Source organism: Pteronotus mesoamericanus, unplaced genomic scaffold (assembly GCF_021234165.1).
Source record: "Pteronotus mesoamericanus isolate MK-2021 breed Mesoamerican mustached bat unplaced genomic scaffold, CSHL_Meso_final contig_20, whole genome shotgun sequence".
NCBI classification, from domain to species: domain Eukaryota; kingdom Metazoa; phylum Chordata; class Mammalia; order Chiroptera; family Mormoopidae; genus Pteronotus; species Pteronotus mesoamericanus.
Window position 1 is genome coordinate 94,000,003 of NW_026555085.1, and position 19,803 is coordinate 94,019,805.

A 19,803-nucleotide genomic window follows, 5' to 3' on the forward strand; every position below is an offset into this window, starting at 1 on the left:
TACACAATGACATCTTTTCAGCCATATTAACATATGGGTCGAAAAGCACTAAACTTCGTTCCCTTACAGAGGTGTCCGACCTGTGGCTCCCGGGCCCATGCGGCTCAAAATGGCTATGAATGCGGGCCAAGACAAAATCCTAACTGTACTTAGCACATTATGATTTTTGTGGGATTACTTGTCAAAATGTATTTAATGTGTGGCCCAGAGATGCCAAAAGATTGGACACCTCTGCATAAATTTCAATTGAGGACGAAAATGGGGTCACCGGAGAATCACCCTCTAAGATACAAGTTTTGGGGGGGGGGTTAAATAAATAAAGTTCCCTTAATATTCTTTCCATTTTCTGTATTTGTACACACTCTTACTAATACACATCCCTATACCTCTCCCATCCCTTCCAACTCTGAACAGTAACCTAACAAAACAGTGGACTGTAAAATAGAAATGCCCAGAATTTCTCCAACGTTCATCTAGGATCCGGTCTCTCTAGGATGCAAAGGGCTGTAGCTCTTTCACTGTGTCTTTCTTTCAGAAGCTCCTTTCACTTTCCTTGCTTCCGAAACACCGCTGACCCGAGCGCGCTGCGGGTACGTGTGGAGATGAGGCTCAGTCGCCCCAAGGCCTCCAGCAAAGCAGGTTCTTCACAGCTTAACCTGCACCTCCGACGCCGCAATGCCCGCGGCTCTGCCTCCAACACGGGGCGCGGCCAACCCTCGCTTCCCCGAGGCAGGGCTCCGCTCAGGCCCCTGCAACCCTCCAAGTCGGCCCCGCACCGAGCCGGGCCAGCCCGCCCGGCCGCAGCAGCCCCTGGAGCACCGCCAGCGGGCATGGGCGTGGGCCCCGGCGGCCACCGCCCGGCCAACTTCGGCTGCGAAGGAGAGTGCGCCCCACCCGCTACGCCGGCCCCGGACCTACCTGCAAAGGATTGCGGGGCTCCCGGACAGCGGCCACGGGCCGGAGAGGGGGCGCCGAGGCGGCCGGAAGCCTTCCCAGGGACCCTGCGTATCCCCTGAGGGCCAAGGCGGGGAAAGACGCCGGGGGGCTGCCGCGGGCCAGCGCGGCCCGTCGCGAGGGTCGCGGGGACCTTGCTCTCGCCTCAGCACCAGGACGTTGCCGCCGCCGCCGCCATTTTGCCTTCCACTCGGTGTCGCCGCCGCCGCACTCCGCCGCAGGTTTCCCGGATGTGGGCATTTCCCGGCGTCGCTTGCGCGGGGGCCGAGGACTGGGGGCTTCTCCCCGCTAGGCCGGCTGCCCGGTCGCCGCCCGAAGCCCGCCGGTCGCTGCTCTCAGGCTGCCAGCTCCTCTGCGTGTCCGCCAGCGGCTCCCCCGCCTCGCGCTCACTGCCCCGGTGACTCGCCCTGGTGCGTGTGACCGGCGCTCTCCCGCCCTAGCCCCCGCACCACCTTCAGTTTCACGCTTTTTTCTTTTCACTTGAACTCTTTCTCTGGACCGGAATAGAATAAAGATGCGCATCTCAAGGAGCTGAATTCTCAAAGGGAACAAAGAAATAACTTGCTCTCTGAAACCTTGCTGTGGACATCAGGATTCCTGATTTCTAAAAGCTTTGAAAAAAGATATTGCCTCTTTTTTCGCCGGTAAATCCGTGAGTATATTCTTGAACCGAGAAAGATGAACCGTTTAGAGAATTTTTTCTGCCAACCATATTGATAGAAGAAGAAATTATTGCCATAGAAGAATAAGTGTGACTCTGAGGTTTTATTTTTTGTTAAATAACATTGGAAATTTGGGATGGAATCATTGGGTGTCTGATGTTTGCAAGTACCGTCCACTCTTTGTGCGGCGCTTATGCCCATTCCGCCTCTTGAAAGTGTGTGCAGTTAATTGATCTTTGGAGATACCCCCGTTCGTCATTTTCCTACTAGAGTTTACTTAAAGATATTTTTAATGAAAGATTTCTCTTTCTGCTGTTACATGAATTACCAGCTACCATATCCAGAACTTCAAGTGTGAAAACCTGTGTAAAAAGGTTACATTCTCAGAGGACTTGGCTGAAAATCTAGGCCCCACGGCACAGTTTATACAAGCGAGAGGATTTGAGGCAAGGTGGGTCACTTAATAATAGCCTTAGCTTTTACTTTCTTCAGTTGGTAGACTAAGTAACCCCTAGGGTCCTTTTCAGCCTTAAAGTTATACGCATGTCCTATGCGCACCGCCCTGCTTGCCCTTTCCAGAAAGGTTATGTATCTGGAAGAGCATACGACCCACACTCTTGTCAGCTCTGTCACCAACACATGGAACTTCTTCACCTAAGTCTCTCAGATCTCTCGACGTGGAACGGCAAGTGTCTCCATAGGCTGCTGTCTTTGGGAAAAGGCCTGGGCAATTCAAGGAGCTGCGTTGAATTGGACTTTCTGGGAGTAGGGGCTTCATGCCTACCTAGTAGGGGGACAGAAGGGCAGGGAAGGGAGAGGAGTGAGCCAGAGGGGACCTACAATAACAGGTTAAAGCGGCTGGGACTCCACATGGGGCTGGAGGTGACAGACCGGAGAGCTGCCTGCAAGGGCTGGACAGCCTGAGAATGGCACCGTCTGCCATTCGTTTCGAGTATTTGTATTGCTGTGCTGCAAAGCCCTGATTCCGCTTCCGTTTGCTCAACTCCTCAATGCTTTATGGGAATGGTGCTATTTGGCGGCCACCTCCCATACTCGTGTGAACGCAGGAAAATGGAAGAAGCATAGAGACCGGTCGTGGCACTGAGAGCATAGCCCTCCCAAGGATTCGTAGAGTCTTAGGGGAAGGCTCTGCACTGCCATGAGCCCACACTTAGGGAGCGCAGTTGTATTCTACAATACCTCCTTGAAGGCAGGGAATCTGTATAAATTATTTGGAATTCTGATCAGATTTGTCTCTTCTCCCCGATTTATTCAAGCATTTGTTTCCATCAGTGTGGACTCATGGATATTTCAGATTGTTCCAACTTTGGCTATTGGGAGATTTTCCAGTTCCTTTCTGTGTCCTTTTGACGTACTCCCATTGTTATGTGCTTTTCTTTTTCTGAAGAACATCCTTACTTTTTGTCATGAAAGGATGCAGCAAGCTATCTTCTATATTTCCCACCACTCCAAGGAGCCCTGGTTCTTTTATTGGAGAATGGTATTAGAAACCAATTCTGGGGTTCATTGCTTGTATGACCTCTCTTGGCCAAGAGATTTCAAATTTTTCATTCCATACTATGTGCAGGGGTAAAAATTGTACAGCTTTGTTGCAGCTATTATTTTATAGCCCAGTATTAATTACAGTTTATTTTCATACATCCATGAACTGCACAGTTTGGAACTGAAAGCTAGTTTATTTATGGGCTCTGACAGGTGTGGCTCCGTTGGTCGGGCATCTTCCCAGGAAGTGAAAGGTCGCCAGTTCACTTCTAGGTCAGCGCACTTGCCAGGGTTGTGGGTTTGGTCCCTGGTGGGGACGCAGATGAGAGGCCAATGTTTCTTTCCCTCTTTCTCCCTTCCCCTCTCTACAAATAAATAAATAAAATCTTTAAAACTTCTATGTGGCCAGCCACATTCTGGTCTTTCTCCCTTCTCACCATGCCCATCCCTCTGTGGTTGCTTCCCTCTGTGTACCCCTCTGCTATGGTGAAATGTTTCGGGGGACTGTTTTGATGCTAAGAGGACTGCAGTCCAGGATGCAGCTGGTAGTTGGTCTACGCCGCCACTTATTTTAGTCACGGTTCAGAATGCTGTCAGTGAAATAGTTTAAAACTTGCTCGTCATAGTTTGGATCTCTGTAGGTTTCATAAGTGTAAAAAAAACAACGCATTGCTGTTGCTTCAGATCATCTAATTAGTTTGAGGTAGGCAGCACATTGATACCATAAGGTTAAATGATACAAACACTACAGTAGTGAATTTAATAAGCTTCACGGACAAAGTTCTAGAACAGATTATTAAAAGGATATTTCCACAACACTATGAAATAGAGCTGTTACAGAGAACAAGGAATTTTTCAATTATGCCAAAATTTTGATAACAGTTACAACACAGATATTTTCTCACAATAGTCTTGTGAACAAGAGAAATAGGGGAGAATGTCAGCAAATTAGACTGCTTTACAACTATTCCAGTGACTGTAGCCAAGTACCAAGGACTCACGTGTCACTGCTCATTGACTCCAGGGCGTGGACCTAAGCACTTCAGTCCATTTAACCGATTTTCTAACCAATGGGATGAGAAAGCGTACTGGTCCATTCTGAAAATAATTTTCTTCTCAAGAAAAGATTCAGAACGGATGGTCTATTCTTTCCTATACTGAAACAAGAATTGTCTTCTTAGGACCAGAACGATGGACCCATGGGAAAGGTCACAACTGTTTGCATTAATTCAGTATGGGAAGTATGGCTTAGGAGTATCGTGTGTGAAAACTTAATCGTTTAAGTTCAACTACTCAACAGTCTAATTGAGCAAAAGTCAGAATTACTAGAATAACCTAAGACAGCTTTACAATGGAGTACTGCACTCCAAAATCAGGATTTCTCGTATTCTCAAGTGAGGCAGACACCACCTGGAAAGTGTTCATTTCTGAAGGCACATTTTAAAGTTGGCCTTTGGAAAATGAGGGTATTTTTTAAAGGGAAAATAAGATTGTGACTTAAGTGCGGTTTGCACTGAGTCAGTGCGTAACATGGATCAGGGATTATCATACTATCAGTATAATTTGGGCTCTGCTCTTACGCTTGTGGTCCAGTAGGGGGAGAAAGGCTGCTTAACACACTGCTCTAAGCAGAATATAAACTGCACAGTGGGCCTTTGAAACAGTCGAATTTAGCCCAGTTGCAAGAGGCCAGGGAAGGCTGTCCTGAGAAAATGACACCTCAAAGGAGACCAGGAGGGTGAGCAGGATTTAGCCAAGTAGTGCAAGAAAGGTAGGAAGGGAACTCTGTCCATCAGAAACCATTGATGAAAGGATAGACGAAGAAGTTTTACACCAAAACCCCCCTGCTATATGTGGTTTTAAATATGTGAATTAACATGTGTGCGTGCGTGTGCGTGTGGCTCCTGTGGAAAGACAAATGGAAGTCCATTTCAATTCCGTATATGAAAGCTCCTTTATTTAGTGAAACTTCATGGTGAAGCACCCCAACATACCGCAAATTCAGTAAATGGAGTAGTGATGGGTCCTGTCTCAAAGCAGGTTCACATGATCATTTTATTAACCCACAAAAACATTATTCTACCTTTCTTACAAGACCCTCTGAGTCCCACTCACACACTAAAACCTGCCTTCATGGAGGTCCCAATGAGGAGAGGCAGCACAGCATATTTTCAGATACGTGGATGAGAACTTGTTGGGAGTGAATGTCATGGGAGGGATGATTAGGTTGGGGATGGCCTCCAAGGTGCCTTCCACCTCGGGGACCCTGCAGCCCTCCAAAAATTTATTTGATAGTGCTGTGAATAAGGGCAGTACAAGGAGCAACTTCATATGTTAGTTTTATTCCTACCACATAAAGCTTGTTTCTTATGAAATGTGTTGCATATAAATTATTCAAAGGTACTGTCTTTTACTTGATTATAAATGCCCTTAAACCAAAGCAAAGCGTCAGATTTAAAGCTGTTTCCAGTTCAAGCTAATAGTCTAAGTTTAGACACCTGGCTCCTTCCTTCTACCAATATTCAGTATGATGATTAAGGGAAATTATATACATTTCTATGGAAACTGAGATGGGTGCCTACATGTATGAAACCTGCAAACACTTCAGCAACAGATAATGCAGCTGAAAGCAGAGGCACAACAAGCTTGACACAGTGTATGTGGAAAATGTGCCACCAGGGATGTAGGCTCCTTGACTTCGAGCGAGGATGTTAGCCTGCTAACCGTGTGGAGAGGGTGCTTGCACCTGGTGGAGAGGGGTACTGTAGCTTAGGCCGCACGTACTGTAGCAAGACACCCACACGAAGGGAAAAATAGAGCCAAAGGGAAATTCACAGCTCTAATATTGAACTCATGTGTTTACTGGCAAGGAATGTGCATCTGTATATTTCATTTTTACAAAATAAAATTTACACATTCATTGATGGATAAAGAACATATGAAAGACAGTTGTCATAAGTACTTAAAATTTTCTTTTGACTCTATTTATTTTATTTTCTGTAATGAATTACTTTAATACTAAGTTAAAATCTTAAAAATTGGTCCCCTGCAGATAGGACCCAAAGCTGTCTCCAGGCTCTGAGTGCCCAAACGTGACTCAACACAAGAGTTTCAGGGGGTTAATGAGCAAAGGAACCCCAGGTGCCACGTGATGTGGGCTGAGCTGACAGCACAGCCTCTCTGCAGGCCGAGTGGGGCTCCTCGTGCGCAAACCAAGCCCCAACGCTTTACAATGAAACATTTAAAAAGCGAACATGGGTGTGGAAATCACAATGTGGTATCTCAGTACAATGGAATATCGTTCCACCATAAAGACAGGTTGGTGGTCTAAGTCGACCTGCAATGTGAACGAACCTTGAAAACATGACACTAAAAGAAACGGGACACAATAGGCCACACATGACATGATTTCATATGTAGAAAAGGTCCAGAATAGGCAAATCCATAAAAACAGGAAGTAGGTTCCTGATTGCAAGGGGGTTGGAGAAGACCAGAATAAGGACCGGCTGCTAATGGAGGTGGGGTTACTTTGAGGGAAGAAGAAAATGTGCTGGACTTAGATAGTGGTGATAGATGCATAACTTTGTGACTATTTTAAACCGTGAACCATACACCTTAAAAGAATAAACTAAATGTATGTGATTTGTAGCTCAGTAAAAAATAAAATTATCATAAACTTTTCTGTATGCAGGTTATATTTCAACAGTTAAAATTTTGTAAATGCTGAGGAAAAAAGGAAAGATGTTCCCACTAATATAAACAGATAAAAAAATCCTATCAGCAACATTTTCTTTCCTTCTGATTCTTTGGAATTCAAAGTTGTTATTACCTTTAATAAAACACTTTCAGCCAAATATATACAAAAAAGCAGATGCATACATGTATTCCATTTTTAAATGTGGACAAAAAACAACAAAAAAAAAAACCCCTGAGATAAGGTAGCACAAAAAGAATTGGAAAATATTTGGAGAAATGCAATAGTTTATAATTACTATTACTGGAATTACAAATAATTAAAACACTTCAATTATATAACATATTTGTCATGAAGGTCTTAATAATCCAATAATTATTTAATCTACCAAACTACGAAAAGACAATGTCATTATATTGTCTTAAAACACAATGGTAGATCATTAGCACTTCAGATAAAGGTTATGAAGGCAAAATTCCTTATTCTTACCACACCATCATAATGGCCTCTTATGTTACCTATCCAATTTTAGTATGGGAGTAGGCTCATCTATCAATATCAAAACCTATTTGATTGCACAAGGTCCAGCTCAGAAAGTTTCAACTACACTGTAAAACTAAAGAAAAAATCCTTAGGAACAAAGTGTATTTTTTTTTCTTTTCAAGAAAAACAGTTGATAGAGGTCCACTCAAATGTATTCCAATAAAGGAACCTGTCAAAACATTTTCACCTTTAAAAAAAAGTCAGTGTTTTTGTTCTACTAAATTCTTTCTGAATAAGTTTATTACAGTCATTAAGGAAATAAAATATGAAAGGATTGAAGAAAATACTTGCAATGAAAAGAATAAACATTAACACTGGCTAATGCCATGTACTCTTAATACAAAGGAGAGGAACCTGTTGGTGACCTGCTAGTCTCGCGTAATCAAACATGAAGAGCAGCTCCCGTGAGCCGTCCAGGAGAGTCTGTTTGAAGGCCGTGTATTCATCAACACTAAGGCTCCCTCTGTCGGTCTTCCACACGTTCCAGTTCTTTTGCCATCAGTCACCTATCAGATTCTGCAACTGTCAGGGCAATTTCCAACTAACAAAATCCAAAACTGACACTGCCATTAGCCACAGTTTACCGATGCTACCCCTGCACATTTCACATTTTTCAATAATAAGAATTTGTGAAGACGTTGGAGTTTGAAATGACTATATGTTTTTCCTGAAACCTTGTAATTAAAATATTTTCATGAAAAAAGTTGTCTAGTAACATAAATTGCTTCTGCATCGGTTCCACACACAAGACAAGGACCTAAAACATCCAAACTGTTGACGGACAAAGTCCTGTTGGGAAGCAAGCTCGTGATCTCAATACGGTCTTTCGCTGGGTCAGTGCTCAGCCAGGAGCTTAGAAGAGACTGGTGAACGTTAGCCTGGTTATTGATGCTGTGAGACAAAAAAGTACTACTTCTTCCTCCTGAGAGAAAAGAAAAGGGGGGCGAGGAGAATCTTCTTACTTTTTCTGGTCTTCCCTGGGGATTTTTTAAAATTGTTGACACTATTACAAGGGTCCCCATTTCCCCCCCTCTACTCAACTCCCACCCACCCTACCCCCACCCCCGCCTTCCCCGCATTGTTCTTTGTGTCCAGGGGCTATGCATATATGTATGTCTGTTCTTTGGCTAATCTCTTCCGCGGTGACACGGAGATTTTTGCTCTCCTGCGGGCCGCGCCCCCGCGGCACCACCACCACGTGAGCCGCGCCAGCCGCCTTTCCCATTCACCCAGCGTACACCCTTTTACACGGGCCCCTGGCGGATCCGAGCTCCCGGCACACCTTCTCCACGTACCCGCGGGCAGGAGAGCAAGAAAAAGAGACGCACCTTTAACACCGGACCAACTGCGACCCTGGGCCGAGATCACCCACACCGCGCCCGCCCATCACACCACGCCCCACCGGCCAGCTATACAGAACAGAGCGGACCCCGCGCCTCGAGCCCCTCCAGAGCCCGGCCACCTGGGCACCACGCCCTTGTGCTCAAGCTGGCGCGGCAGCTGGACGCCCAGGTCCCGCTGACAGCCCAGTCCGTTCCCCGCACCCCAATAAATCCCGGCTTCCCAAGGCACCTTCTCTCCCAGCAGCCCAACGAAAGAGAGCAGGTGCCGCCTAAGCACGGCACAGATCTGACTCTGCGGAGGCCAATGGGGGCCAGGCCCGGGGGCGGCCCGCCCCGCCCGTGACCAGCGGTGGCAGCTGCAGAGGCCGTCGCTCCGCACACAGCCTCACCGGGACGGCCCGTGCCGCGACCCTCCACCCGCGTCCTCCTGCTAGAAGCCGCGGCGCGGCGCGGGGCCGTGAGCCTCCAGCCGGGCCAGGCCTCCGGGGTACAGGGCGGCCACGCTGAAACCTCACAACAGCCGCCGCCCAGCCCGACGAGCTCCCAGCCTCCCTTCTCCCCGCACCGGTCCCGGCAGAGGAGGGGAGATGCCCCTGGAACGCGCCGCAGTCTCCGCGAAACCCGGAGCCGCTCGGCTTCCGCCCGCTGGTCCTGACCGGTCCCAGCAGCCACGGGGAGTAGGCCTAAACAATACAGGCCTGGGCGGGCAAAGGCAGCCCCCGCTTCTCCACCTCGCCTGCCCACACTCCGCGGGGCCGGGGGAGGCCGGGGGGCGCGGGGGGCGCTGGGGGCGGGGGGGGGGCGCGGGTTTCTGAGAGCGCGTGCCGCAGCCTCTCCCCGGCGCCTCTCTCCAGAGCGCACCTCCGAGCCCGGCTCTCAAACTGAAGAGATTCGGGGGGTGGAAAAATCAACACCTCTAACACAGACGGGGGAGATTTTGATGCAGGAAGTGTATGAAGCGCATGCTGAGAAACACGAGGTGGGGCCGTATTTCAGGAGACGGGTTACCTTGGTGGGATACTGACTCTTAAGATATTTTTAAAAAACATATTATTGATATATAATTCAAATAGTAGTGAGAAGGGCATAGGAATCGAAACATCTTAAAGCCTAAGGGCTGTTGTTGAGTCCTTTAGCACACGTAGGGTGTCTTCCTCATTTGCAGACCCCACATGTACATCCTATTGTAACACGGAATACAGAAATTACTCCCCAGAAACCTGATTCGAGGAAGGGAGATGCAACCGACTGGGTAAGAGTTACCTTGAAAGTAACTCGCGCTGGCTCGCTTCAGACCAAAGCCAAGCAGTTTGCCTGCAGCCCCGGAAGCCCGGGGAGCGCGTGACTTGACCGGTGAGGTAGCTGCGAGGCGGGTCCTGGGTTACAGCGCCCGCCCGACCGCTAGGAACCTGCTCGCTCTGCGACCCTGAGAGGCGCCCGCCCCGACCCACGGCGGCAGCCAGGGAAAGGGCGGTCCTAACCCGAGTGTGAGGAGTCGGAAGTGGAGTGAAGGAGGTGGTGTCAGGATTGAAACTGAAAGGCACAGGAGCCATTTTGGGTCTTGGTTATTTGGTCAGAGGAAGGAGAAGGGAAAGGGCTTCCAGCCTGTAGCCTGTGCTAAGGGATTAGACCAGGCGGCCTGCCTGCAGGAAGGGAGGCGGGCTTCCTGGCAAGGTCCAGTTCTGCTGCACCTGGATGTTACCTGGACTTTAAGACCTGTGCCTTCCCTGAGTTCACCTTGATCCAGAGGAACAGGGAACATGCTTTCCTGGACTATTAAAATGGAGGCTAATGAACGCGTATCCCAGGTTCTGAAGGAGAAACCTGCTGCGGGAGGATGGCGTCTTCAGTACCTCCCAGAGCGACGGGAGAACTGTCGGCTTAAGGTAAGGAAATGGGGCACCGCTGCTTTCGGGGGTTTTGGCGCGGGGGCGGGGGCACGTGAAGTGCTGGGTCTCGTGGGAAAACCAGGCTCTGAGCCTGACTGCTCTGAGCTCCCCCGAGGCTGGAATGTTGTAAGTAAACGGCTGCTTCTCCCCGCAGTAATTATCTGGGGGTTCACTTAGGCAATTGTGGACACGCCCCGTCCTGCTCTGTTACCAGACCACATTTTTAAAAGCGTAGATAATTCAGTCACTGCTGTAAAAGCTGCAAGAATGTTAAAATGTTTAATTTTGATATTATTTGTCTAAGACATATGGAAAGATTCATCAAACTAGAGACTGAAGATTATTGTTCTTTATGCAGTTCACTTTTTGGGTATTTTAACCTTAAGTAAAAAAAAAAAAAAAAATTAACCATAAATCATTTGGTTACCTGATCTCTGGGCAGCCATTCTGTAAATTTAGGGTTATTGCAAAGTGAGAAAATCTAACACATGACTGTTAAATGGAATGAACTTTTATAAATACTAACTGCAGCACTTAAAGGGCCACATGAATTATGTTTTTAAAAAGATTTTATTTATTTCAGGGAAAGGGGAGAGAAAGAGAGGTAGAGAAATAGGGTTGTGAGAAATATCTCACAGCCCCGAGCTGAGGACATGGCCTGCAGCACAGGCCTGTGCCCTGACCGCGTGGGGATCAAATCCCAGAACTTTAGGTTCACAGTTGGTTCACAGGCCAGCACTTAGTCCACGGACTCACACCAGCCAGGGCAACATTGTGTAGATAATTGATTAAACCTTTGTTTATTTCTATTTTGGGGGTTCTCTTTAGAACTTTGTATCCAAATCGGCCTAGTGACCTCAAGTTTCTCCTTGGCCAATTCTCCTCCCCTCCTTGTTTGTATCTTGCAGGCCTTAGACACATTAAACCATTTGGTCCTGTTTTCATTCCCCTGTTGTTTCATTTTGGGTATTCTTTTGAAACTTTTTAACTATGCGAGATCACAATTAGCCTCTTAACCTAAAACAATGCTTGAAAGCATTGCTCTATTATAATTCTATTTCCTCACCTTCTTTGTGCTATTTTTATACATTATAAGCCCATAAAACATGTTTATAATTTTGGTAATGCAGTTTTCTTTTCAAGCAGATAGGGAATATACAAATATCAAGTCATTATGCTGTACACCTGAAATTAATATAATGTTGCATGTCGATTATACCTCAATAAAACCCAGATAGTAAATAAACAACCACAAAGAAGCATACATTTGTTCTGTCTCTCATGTTTACTATGTAGTTATTTCTCACCTGTGCTCTTTACATCTACAACTCACTCGGTGACTTGTAGAAAATATTAGCCTCTTTCAGAAGCTAACATAGTCATCACTCACACACACACACACACACACACACACACACACACACCCCACCATCCCCACCCCCGCTTTCCCACCCCTCCTGGTGTTGATACCTGTGCCTGTTTCCTGCCCTACATGCCGGGTCGTGTGTGGCCCTTCTGCCAGTTCTGGGGGTGGAAGTGGTTCTCAGATTGCGGTTATCTAACCTCAGTAGCCAGAGAATGTTCGATGTACAATCCTGAGCACCTCCAGACTCTCAGAACGAGAGTCCTCTGAGCAAACAACCCCTTGTCCCCAGAGAGAGAGCCCCATACATAGTTCGGGGTTACTTTCTTTGAAGACTGTTTGATTAGTAGTTAAAGAAAGACCAGTTTTGCAGACCCATGTATCAAGTATCAGGAGAGGCCCATAGTCTGACACATAGGATATCGCCAAATGAGTCTGGTTTGGATTTTAAATAAATATGAGGTGGCGCGATGGTGTGATGCACTGACACTGCAGCTCTCCTGCTGGTGCTGCCTCCCGGGCCGCGGGCCGGCGTCTCCTGATGGGGGAGATGGGCCACGCGCCGCGGTCCCTGGCCCTGCCTCCGTCACTGGAGGGGTCTTTGAATGTGCGGAAATAAAGCCAGAGACAAGGACCCTCTGCAAAGAAGCAGGAGAGTTTCTCAGACTCGAGAGGTCACGGTTTTGCTCTGGGTTAGGAAGATTATGCCCAGAGCAGCCCCGGTCCTTCAGGGCTGGCTGGTGCCCTGTGAAATACGCAACGTCGGAAGGCTAAGGAGGAAGGACCGGGGAGGCAGGCGTGGGACCGGGGAGGCAGGCGTGGGACGGGGGAGGCAGGCGTGGGACGGGGGAGGCAGGCAGGCGTGGGACCGAAGGAAATCCCGAAAGGACTAGGGGCGGGGCGGGGGGCGGGGCCTTCAATCTATGAATAAAAATCCTGCGATCCAGTGACTAAAAGAAATAAAATCCCAGCAGAGCAGTCTAGCGGGCCGAAGCTGGAGTCTCTCCTGTCCCGAGGTGGGTGCGGGTGAGGGGAGAAAGTGAGTTGAGAGAGTGCGGGTGTGGCCTGTCTCTGTGTGGCGGAGCGGCGCGGCCGGCTTCGCGCACCCGGGTGCTGGCTGATTCTTTGCTCCTTTCCTTCTCCTGCACCGGCGCATTCGTATTCCCCGACAATTCTTTTCTGCCCCGGAACCGCCCCCCAAGAAGCCCGCGGGATAAACACTCCTGGACACTTTTTTCCAGGCACTCTGCGCAGACCACCTTCCTCTCACAGCGCTGGGATCCTGCTCGCCATGGCGGCCACCTGCTCTAAGTTTAGTCTTGCATTCTTGGTCCTGGCAGTGTGGCCGGTCTCAGTGTCCTACATCTCGGCTCTCCGCAACGACGGTGGTATCGCTGGTGGTCAGTTCGGACTCTAATCTTAGTGGGGGAGGGGAAGCGAGGGACGGTGGGGGAAAGTAGGGGCGGGGCATTAGGTTGCAAAACTTGGAGTCTTCTGCAGTTCAACACCATTTCTGCTCGGTGGCACCGCTGCCCTGTCAGGATTTGCAGCCTTCCTAGTCGTTTTGATCGTCCCTCCTATGCCCCTGACATACAAAGAGCCCATGTCCCTGTGATTTATTTACTTATTTTTATTTTTAGTTATTATTAGAGAGAAGGGAAGAGGGAGAGAAACCTCAGTGGTCACTGTGTGGTTGCCTCTCGCACATGTGTCCTCTGGTTCGCAGGCTGGCACTCACTCCGCTGAGCCACACCAGCCAGGACTGTACCTGTGATTTGTTATCTCGGCATTTGCCATCCCCGTTACTACTGGCAGCCATTTTGGGGAGAACGAACTCCTACCACCATTCCTGACTTTCAGCAAAAGTTATCACTGAGTTTTCTGAGAATCCGGGCGCTCTTCTCATCCTCGCTGTCTTCACGGGCTTGATAAGCAAGAGTTAACCGCAGGCTTTCCCGCGGAATGGTGTTGTGGTTGAGCGGGCACTTCCTGCTTTCTCATGTTATACCTCCCCCTGCCATACTCACTCCCCTGAGCCCTCTGATCAATTCCCCTACGTCCTGCCTCAGGAGTTCTGGCTTTTCTGCTCCGTGCACGGCAGCCACGCCTTTTCCCAGGCTTGCAAGGTCCGTCCTAGCAGCAGGTCAGCGCCATCTCCCAGGGCTGTGCTAAAGCACAACCCCCAATAGTGAACTCTCCCTTCTCCAAGGTTGGGATCCTTCCCCATCCTGGACGCTACTGTCACCCAGCTCCCTCAGGAGCAGCCCCCAACATGCTCTCCATGTGCCCGCAGGGCCCTGGGCTATTTCCTGACAGCCCTCTGGCATCTAACCTTTCCTTCATAGCCACCTGGCATGTCCCTGATTTGTGTAACCACTGACTGCTGCTGGGTGTCGGCCGGTGGGCAGGGAGGACCTGTCTGGAGACCTGCGGCTTCCTGCCAGGCAGCGGCCTCCTGCTCCTCCGCAAGCAAAGGGACGGGCACTAGCCTTCCCCTGGTGGAGGGCGAGGCCAGGCAGAGTCAGTCCTGGCTCTGCCAGCCCAGCCATCAGGGGGTTGTCCTGCTGTCACAGAGGTGGGGGAGGGGTGTTTGGCGTTCTTTTCTTCCAACCCCAATCCTCACCAGCATTTTTCCTTCACAGACGTTCATTCTCTTCAGTGTGATTTCAGCATTACTTTTAATGAACGACCACGGTGCATGGTTCAAGCCTTTATGGGTACAGTGGATGTGCTCTTATATGACTGTGACAACAATGAGGTCATGGCAGTGAATGATAAGTTAAAGGGCACAAAAACCTTGGAAGATATGAAACATACACTGAAAGACATGGGGGACTTGATGAGAGAGAAACTACTTGACATTAAAGCGGAGACAAAAAGAGGTAAGATAGAAAAATGCAGGTGCAGAAGCAGGCAGACTGTGGGGTTGGCTGTATTCATTGTTCTCACGTGAAAAAGAAAAGTGCACGTTGGTCCCTCCCGTGTGGCGCAGCAGAAAGGGCAGGGAGCACAGGGCAGGACTGGAAGAGTTCAGAGGAGGTGGGCACCAGGTCGGGGCAAAGGGTTCGTCAAGACCGGAGGCTGACGCCTGCCCCGTGGGGCGGTGGGGCAGCTCCTCCCACCCTGCAGGTCGGGCTGATGTGCTGGTGTAACGCCAGTGGAAGCTGCAGTGGATCTTCGGGGTTTGGTTTCGGTGGACAGAGGTTCCCGGTCTTTGACTCGGCGAGCGGAAAGTATATAGCGGATAATTCTGGAGACAAAGGGATGAAAGAGAATTTGGAGCAGGACAAGGAAGTGACCATAGCCTTCCAAGTTACCTTCCTGGGAAACTGCAAGGAATGGCTTACAGCCTTGGTGGACAGGGAGAGGGAGCTGGAGACAAGAGGTAAGAGGGAAGACGGGGGCGAAGGGGTCCTTCTACTAAGACTGACCTACCCTTGTGTGAGTATGTGTGTGTGACTGTGGGTGCATGTGTGAGAGCATTGGTGTATGTGGTTGGGCATGTCTTAGTGTGCATGTGAATGTCTGGGTGTATGTTTGTGTGCTTGTGTGAGTGCGTGTGTTTGAAAAAGCGACTCATCCATGGTGAATTCTTGGGAGAATAACAGCCACAGACATGTCCTGCCTCCCTCCTTTCCCTTCCTACCTCCTCACATCTCTCCTCGTGCACAGAACCATGTACCACTCACGGTGGGTTTCTTGCTGACCCCGAACATGCGGGCCTCGTTCTCTTTTCAGTCCTGTTCCTGGTACTGTTGTCTCTTCTCAGCATCTTCTTCATCTCACCACTTTATTTCTGGAAATCCTTCAATGCCACCTCAAATCAGCTCTTGAGAAGACTGCTCTACTGCCTTCCTCATGTGTTACCTCCTCTCTGTCATAGCAAGAGGGACTGGGTATGTGGAAACCCTTGCCTCCCTCATTAGCAGTAGGAGCCCCAAGGGGACAGGGCCCCTCTCCTGGCTTTGTTCCAACCCCAGGATGTGTCCCAGTGGCTGCCGCACGTTGGGAGATGTGGGGGACGTTGAAGGCCAGCGTCAAAAGTCAGGTTAAATGCTTGGCAAGGCCATGCTTGAGAGCTTGTGTCTGCAAAGCAGAGCAAGCTGGCAGCTGGTGGCATCCGGAGCCTGCAGGCATTGGGAAGGAAATAGTTAACTGCAGGCTTTAGCTGAATTCAACTGCAGCCTTGGCAGAGGAAAGTTTTATCATTTAGGTAGCCTGGGAAACAAAAAATCTTCACCTGCAGTTGCAGAAACATTCTTGAGCTTCATCTAGCCAATTCCTAGAAAATAAACATGGAGACCGTGTTCAAGGTCATTGTCTCTCCATCAGAAAATAATGCCCACGTGGCCCCCAATTTCTCTAAACTATCTTGTGTTTGTGTCTTTGTGTTGTGTTGTCTCTTCCTCAATCTCCCGTTGCCGCCACCCATGGACCACCACTCCGTGCGGGTCGTGGCAGAGGGATAGAACCTGTCCTCATCGTTAGAGTTACCTGGGGCAGCAGGGGCTGAGGGGGCGTCTCCTCATAAATGGGGTCTGGGCAAGGCCAATGCTCCGGTGTTTCCATTGCAGCAGCACCAACCGTGGCCCCGGCCCCGGCCATGTCACCCACAGTTTCAGCCACGCCAGCCACCACCACAGCCACAGCTCAGTCCAAGGCCATGAGCACCATGTTTGCGCCTGTGATCATCCCTGTGATCCTCACCTGCCTGATCATACTTGACTGTGTTCCGTTATAATAACAGGTATGGAAGGTGGAGCTGGGTAGAAAGTGAGGGGGTGGACGCCCTGCAGTGAGGACAGGGAAGGTGAATTGCCACCTGACACCTGCCCCTCGCTGAACTTTCCCATTGTGCAAATGGGACCAGGAAAATAAGGCTAACACAACTTGATAGCTGTCACTTGGACAAGCTCAGTCCTGAGAGCAGCCGTCTCCTTACTGTTGGTGCCGTGGGACAGGCAGGGACCCCCACCAAGGCCTAAGGCCTGTGGATGCTGAAGGGGTCAGTGATTTCAGTCCTGATTCTGAGTCTCTATTTGGGAGGGAGTGTGAGGGCCCAGAACGGATGCTGTGGGGACAGCAGGCGCACGGGGCAGGGCAGTGCTCACAGTCCGGTGAGAGCAGCATGGTGGCTGCATGCGATGTGCCAGGGGAAGGGGCCGTCCAGGGACTAAGAGGAGGGGCCTGGGTCTAGTCCTGGCAAGGGGGTAGAAGGTCTTACAGACACAACTCTAAAGCTTGGAGTTCACAGATGCATTCCCACAGAAAGTGGCTTCAGAAAGGCCAGTAAAGAATTAGGCCAACAGTAAGGACTGTTTAAGGAGACATATAGTGAGGTTGGAAAGAGGTCAGTCCTGGCTGAGCCCTGGTGCGATCAGCTGGCTAGTCTCCTCCAGACCCCAGATCCCGAGCCACAGAGGGCCCTGCCCTGAGCAGAGGTGACTGGGCAGGTGGGTGCGGCTGACCGGGAATGGCTGGGGCAGGACTGGGACCATCATACTGAGAAATCCGCCTGCTGCTGGGTAGGAGGCTGGGAGGAAAGGAAGGATGTTTGTCTGTGACCCTCCCCAAGGCTGGAGGGGAGAGGGTGCTGGCCCTCCTCTCCATCACAGCTGCCACCAGGTCCTGCGGGCCCTGCCGTCCCCAGAAGAGTCAGGACTGAGTGAAAGCAGCAGACTATTCTTACTCACTTCAGTCTCCAGCCCAAACAGGCCTGTGGCAGGGCCTGGCGCTGACTCTGTGACGTGCAAACGGTGGGCAGAGGTCGGGACAGGCTGCAGGCCCCCGGGCAGGGGCGGCAGGTTCAGGGACCCTCATGACTCCAGTGAGGGCAGGGCCCAGGATGGGGAGCGACTGGGGTCCGTAGCCCCAGCAGAATGGCCCCAGGTTTCCCTCAGCCACGGGGACCAACACTTGCTCTTTCCTGCAGGCCCACGGTGCTACCAAGGCGCCCCTGATGGTGTGGTGTGCCTCAGCGACGCTGCCTCGCGGATGCTGCCTCTGGGCGAGCTGCAGCTCATTCTTAGGCCAGCAGGACTCAATCCTTCCAAGTCCAGGGACTGCCATCGACCAAAATGCAATAGGAAATACTATATCTCATGTCCTTTCTCATGTCCTTTATTACCTCATTATCTTCTCTGATGCTTTAAAAAAACACATCACGACACCTCGGGTGCTAAGAGATTTAAACTTGAATATCTTCTGTTAGAAATCTCAAAAAATGCCATGGCCTGTTTGGCTCAGTTGGTGTGAACATTGTTCTGTATGCTGAAGGGATGCGGGTTCAACAAACATCAGGGCTCATGCCCAGGCTGCGGATTCAATGCCCAGTCAAGGAGCCTATGAGAGGCAACCCAATGATGTTTCTCTGTCTCTCCTTCTCTCTCCCCCCTCTTCTCTCTCAAAAATCAATGAAAAGGTTTTCTTGGGTGAGGATTAAGAAAAAAAAAATCAGAACAAAGAGAATATTTTCCATCTTTTCCTTTGTTTGTGGAAGATGAGATACATCTCTGTATATAGCTTTGTTCATGCAACTGATAGTGCCAGAACGTATAGAACTGAAGGCTTCCTTCTGTGTACTTGAAAACAATCATGCACTTTAAAATAACAAAAGCACCTTTATGTGATATGTAATGTTAATGTTTTCATTAGTTACTTATAATGATATTTAAATAAACATATTATTAAAAAACTTGATTACTCTGGGGTTTTATTATATTGTTTTTAAAGAATTATTTAGCTTATTTGAGCCAAACGTGGCACATGCTAAGGAGCAAGATCTTAAGTGCTCCTGAGAATAATGGGGTTTTTTCTGTCTGTAGGTATTTGTTGTTTTGTGGGGGGGGGGGAGGTTTGGCTCAGTCCCTTTGCATTTTCACCTGCCCCCAAAGCCCTGTCCCTCTGACAGCTGTCAGTCTGTTTTCTGTATTATGAGTCTGTTTCTATTTGGTTTGTAAGTTTATTTTGTTCATTAGATTCCACAATTGTGAAACCATGTGGTCTTTGTCTTTTCTCTGACTGGCTTACTTCACTTACCATAATGCTCTCCAGGTCCACCCATGCCATCGACAAAGGTAAGATTTCCTTCTTCATCTTTTTCTTTTCCTTTTAATGGCCAGCAGTATTGTGTTGTGTAAATGTACCACAGCTTTTTTTATCCACTCACCTACTGATGGGCATTTGAGCTGCTTCCAGATCTTGCCTATTATAAATAACACTGCAGTGAACATAGGGGTGTATAAGAATATTCTTTCCACTCAGTGTTTCAGGTGTCTTCAGATGTGTTCCTAGAAATATTCCCAGTAGAGAATTCATTACATTTCACTGTTCCTTCACATGGTGGGATAAATATTATCAGTGACCCTGCTAGAGTTTTTTGTGGAAACAGAATTGAAGGGTCAGTCTTAAGTTCACATGTGTCTTGTGTTGGTCTCGCACTATTATGCTGTCGCATGGCGCGTGTGGGGAGCGCTGTGGGTTGCCGCTCATCCCCAGTCCAGGCAACAACTGCCGCGGGGGGATGGAACACGTTCCAGGGAGCGCAGTGCTCCGGGATCTGAGGGTTACTGTCCACGGCCAGCTGAGATGGGACTGGGGACTCTGAATCCCACAGAGCCCGTCCTGGGGTTGTCACAGATGGGGGGGATAAACAGGAGTCATGACAAACACTTCTGTTTGCCAGGAGAGGGGACATGGCACATCCCCCTAGTGGGGAAGGCTCCATGTCCCTTTGTTCAAAGGCTTTTATTGAAAGTGTTATCATTGGGGCTAGGTTAACAGGAATGCACAGGTTATCTCATTACATCAGTATGTTAATGTTTACAGAGAACAGGTGATGAGTTATGGCAGG

At 49.3% G+C, this 19,803-nt stretch overlaps 2 protein-coding genes across 3 annotated transcripts in view; one reads left to right on the top strand and one right to left on the bottom strand.

Annotated features, from left to right (window-relative positions):
* The window catches only part of LATS1 (large tumor suppressor kinase 1), a 33,616-nt gene extending 32,454 nt beyond the window's left edge, over nucleotides 1-1,162 (bottom strand). For both annotated transcript variants that reach the window (XM_054570101.1, XM_054570102.1), the window contains exon 1: nucleotides 919-1,162. The gene's annotated coding sequence lies outside the window, so the exon portion shown is untranslated. The remainder of the gene's footprint in view (nucleotides 1-918) is intronic.
* Nucleotides 1,163-12,927: 11,765 nt separating this feature from the next.
* Nucleotides 12,928-18,583, top strand: LOC129067841 (uncharacterized). The gene is made up of 6 exons (XM_054570103.1): nucleotides 12,928-12,967; nucleotides 14,594-14,833; nucleotides 15,064-15,336; nucleotides 15,690-15,847; nucleotides 16,526-16,698; nucleotides 17,884-18,583. The coding sequence occupies exons 2-5, from the start codon at nucleotides 14,650-14,652 to the stop codon at nucleotides 16,616-16,618; spliced, it is 708 nt and encodes a 235-aa protein (XP_054426078.1). The 5' UTR covers nucleotides 12,928-12,967; nucleotides 14,594-14,649; the 3' UTR covers nucleotides 16,619-16,698; nucleotides 17,884-18,583.
* The last annotated feature ends 1,220 nt before the right edge of the window (nucleotides 18,584-19,803 follow it).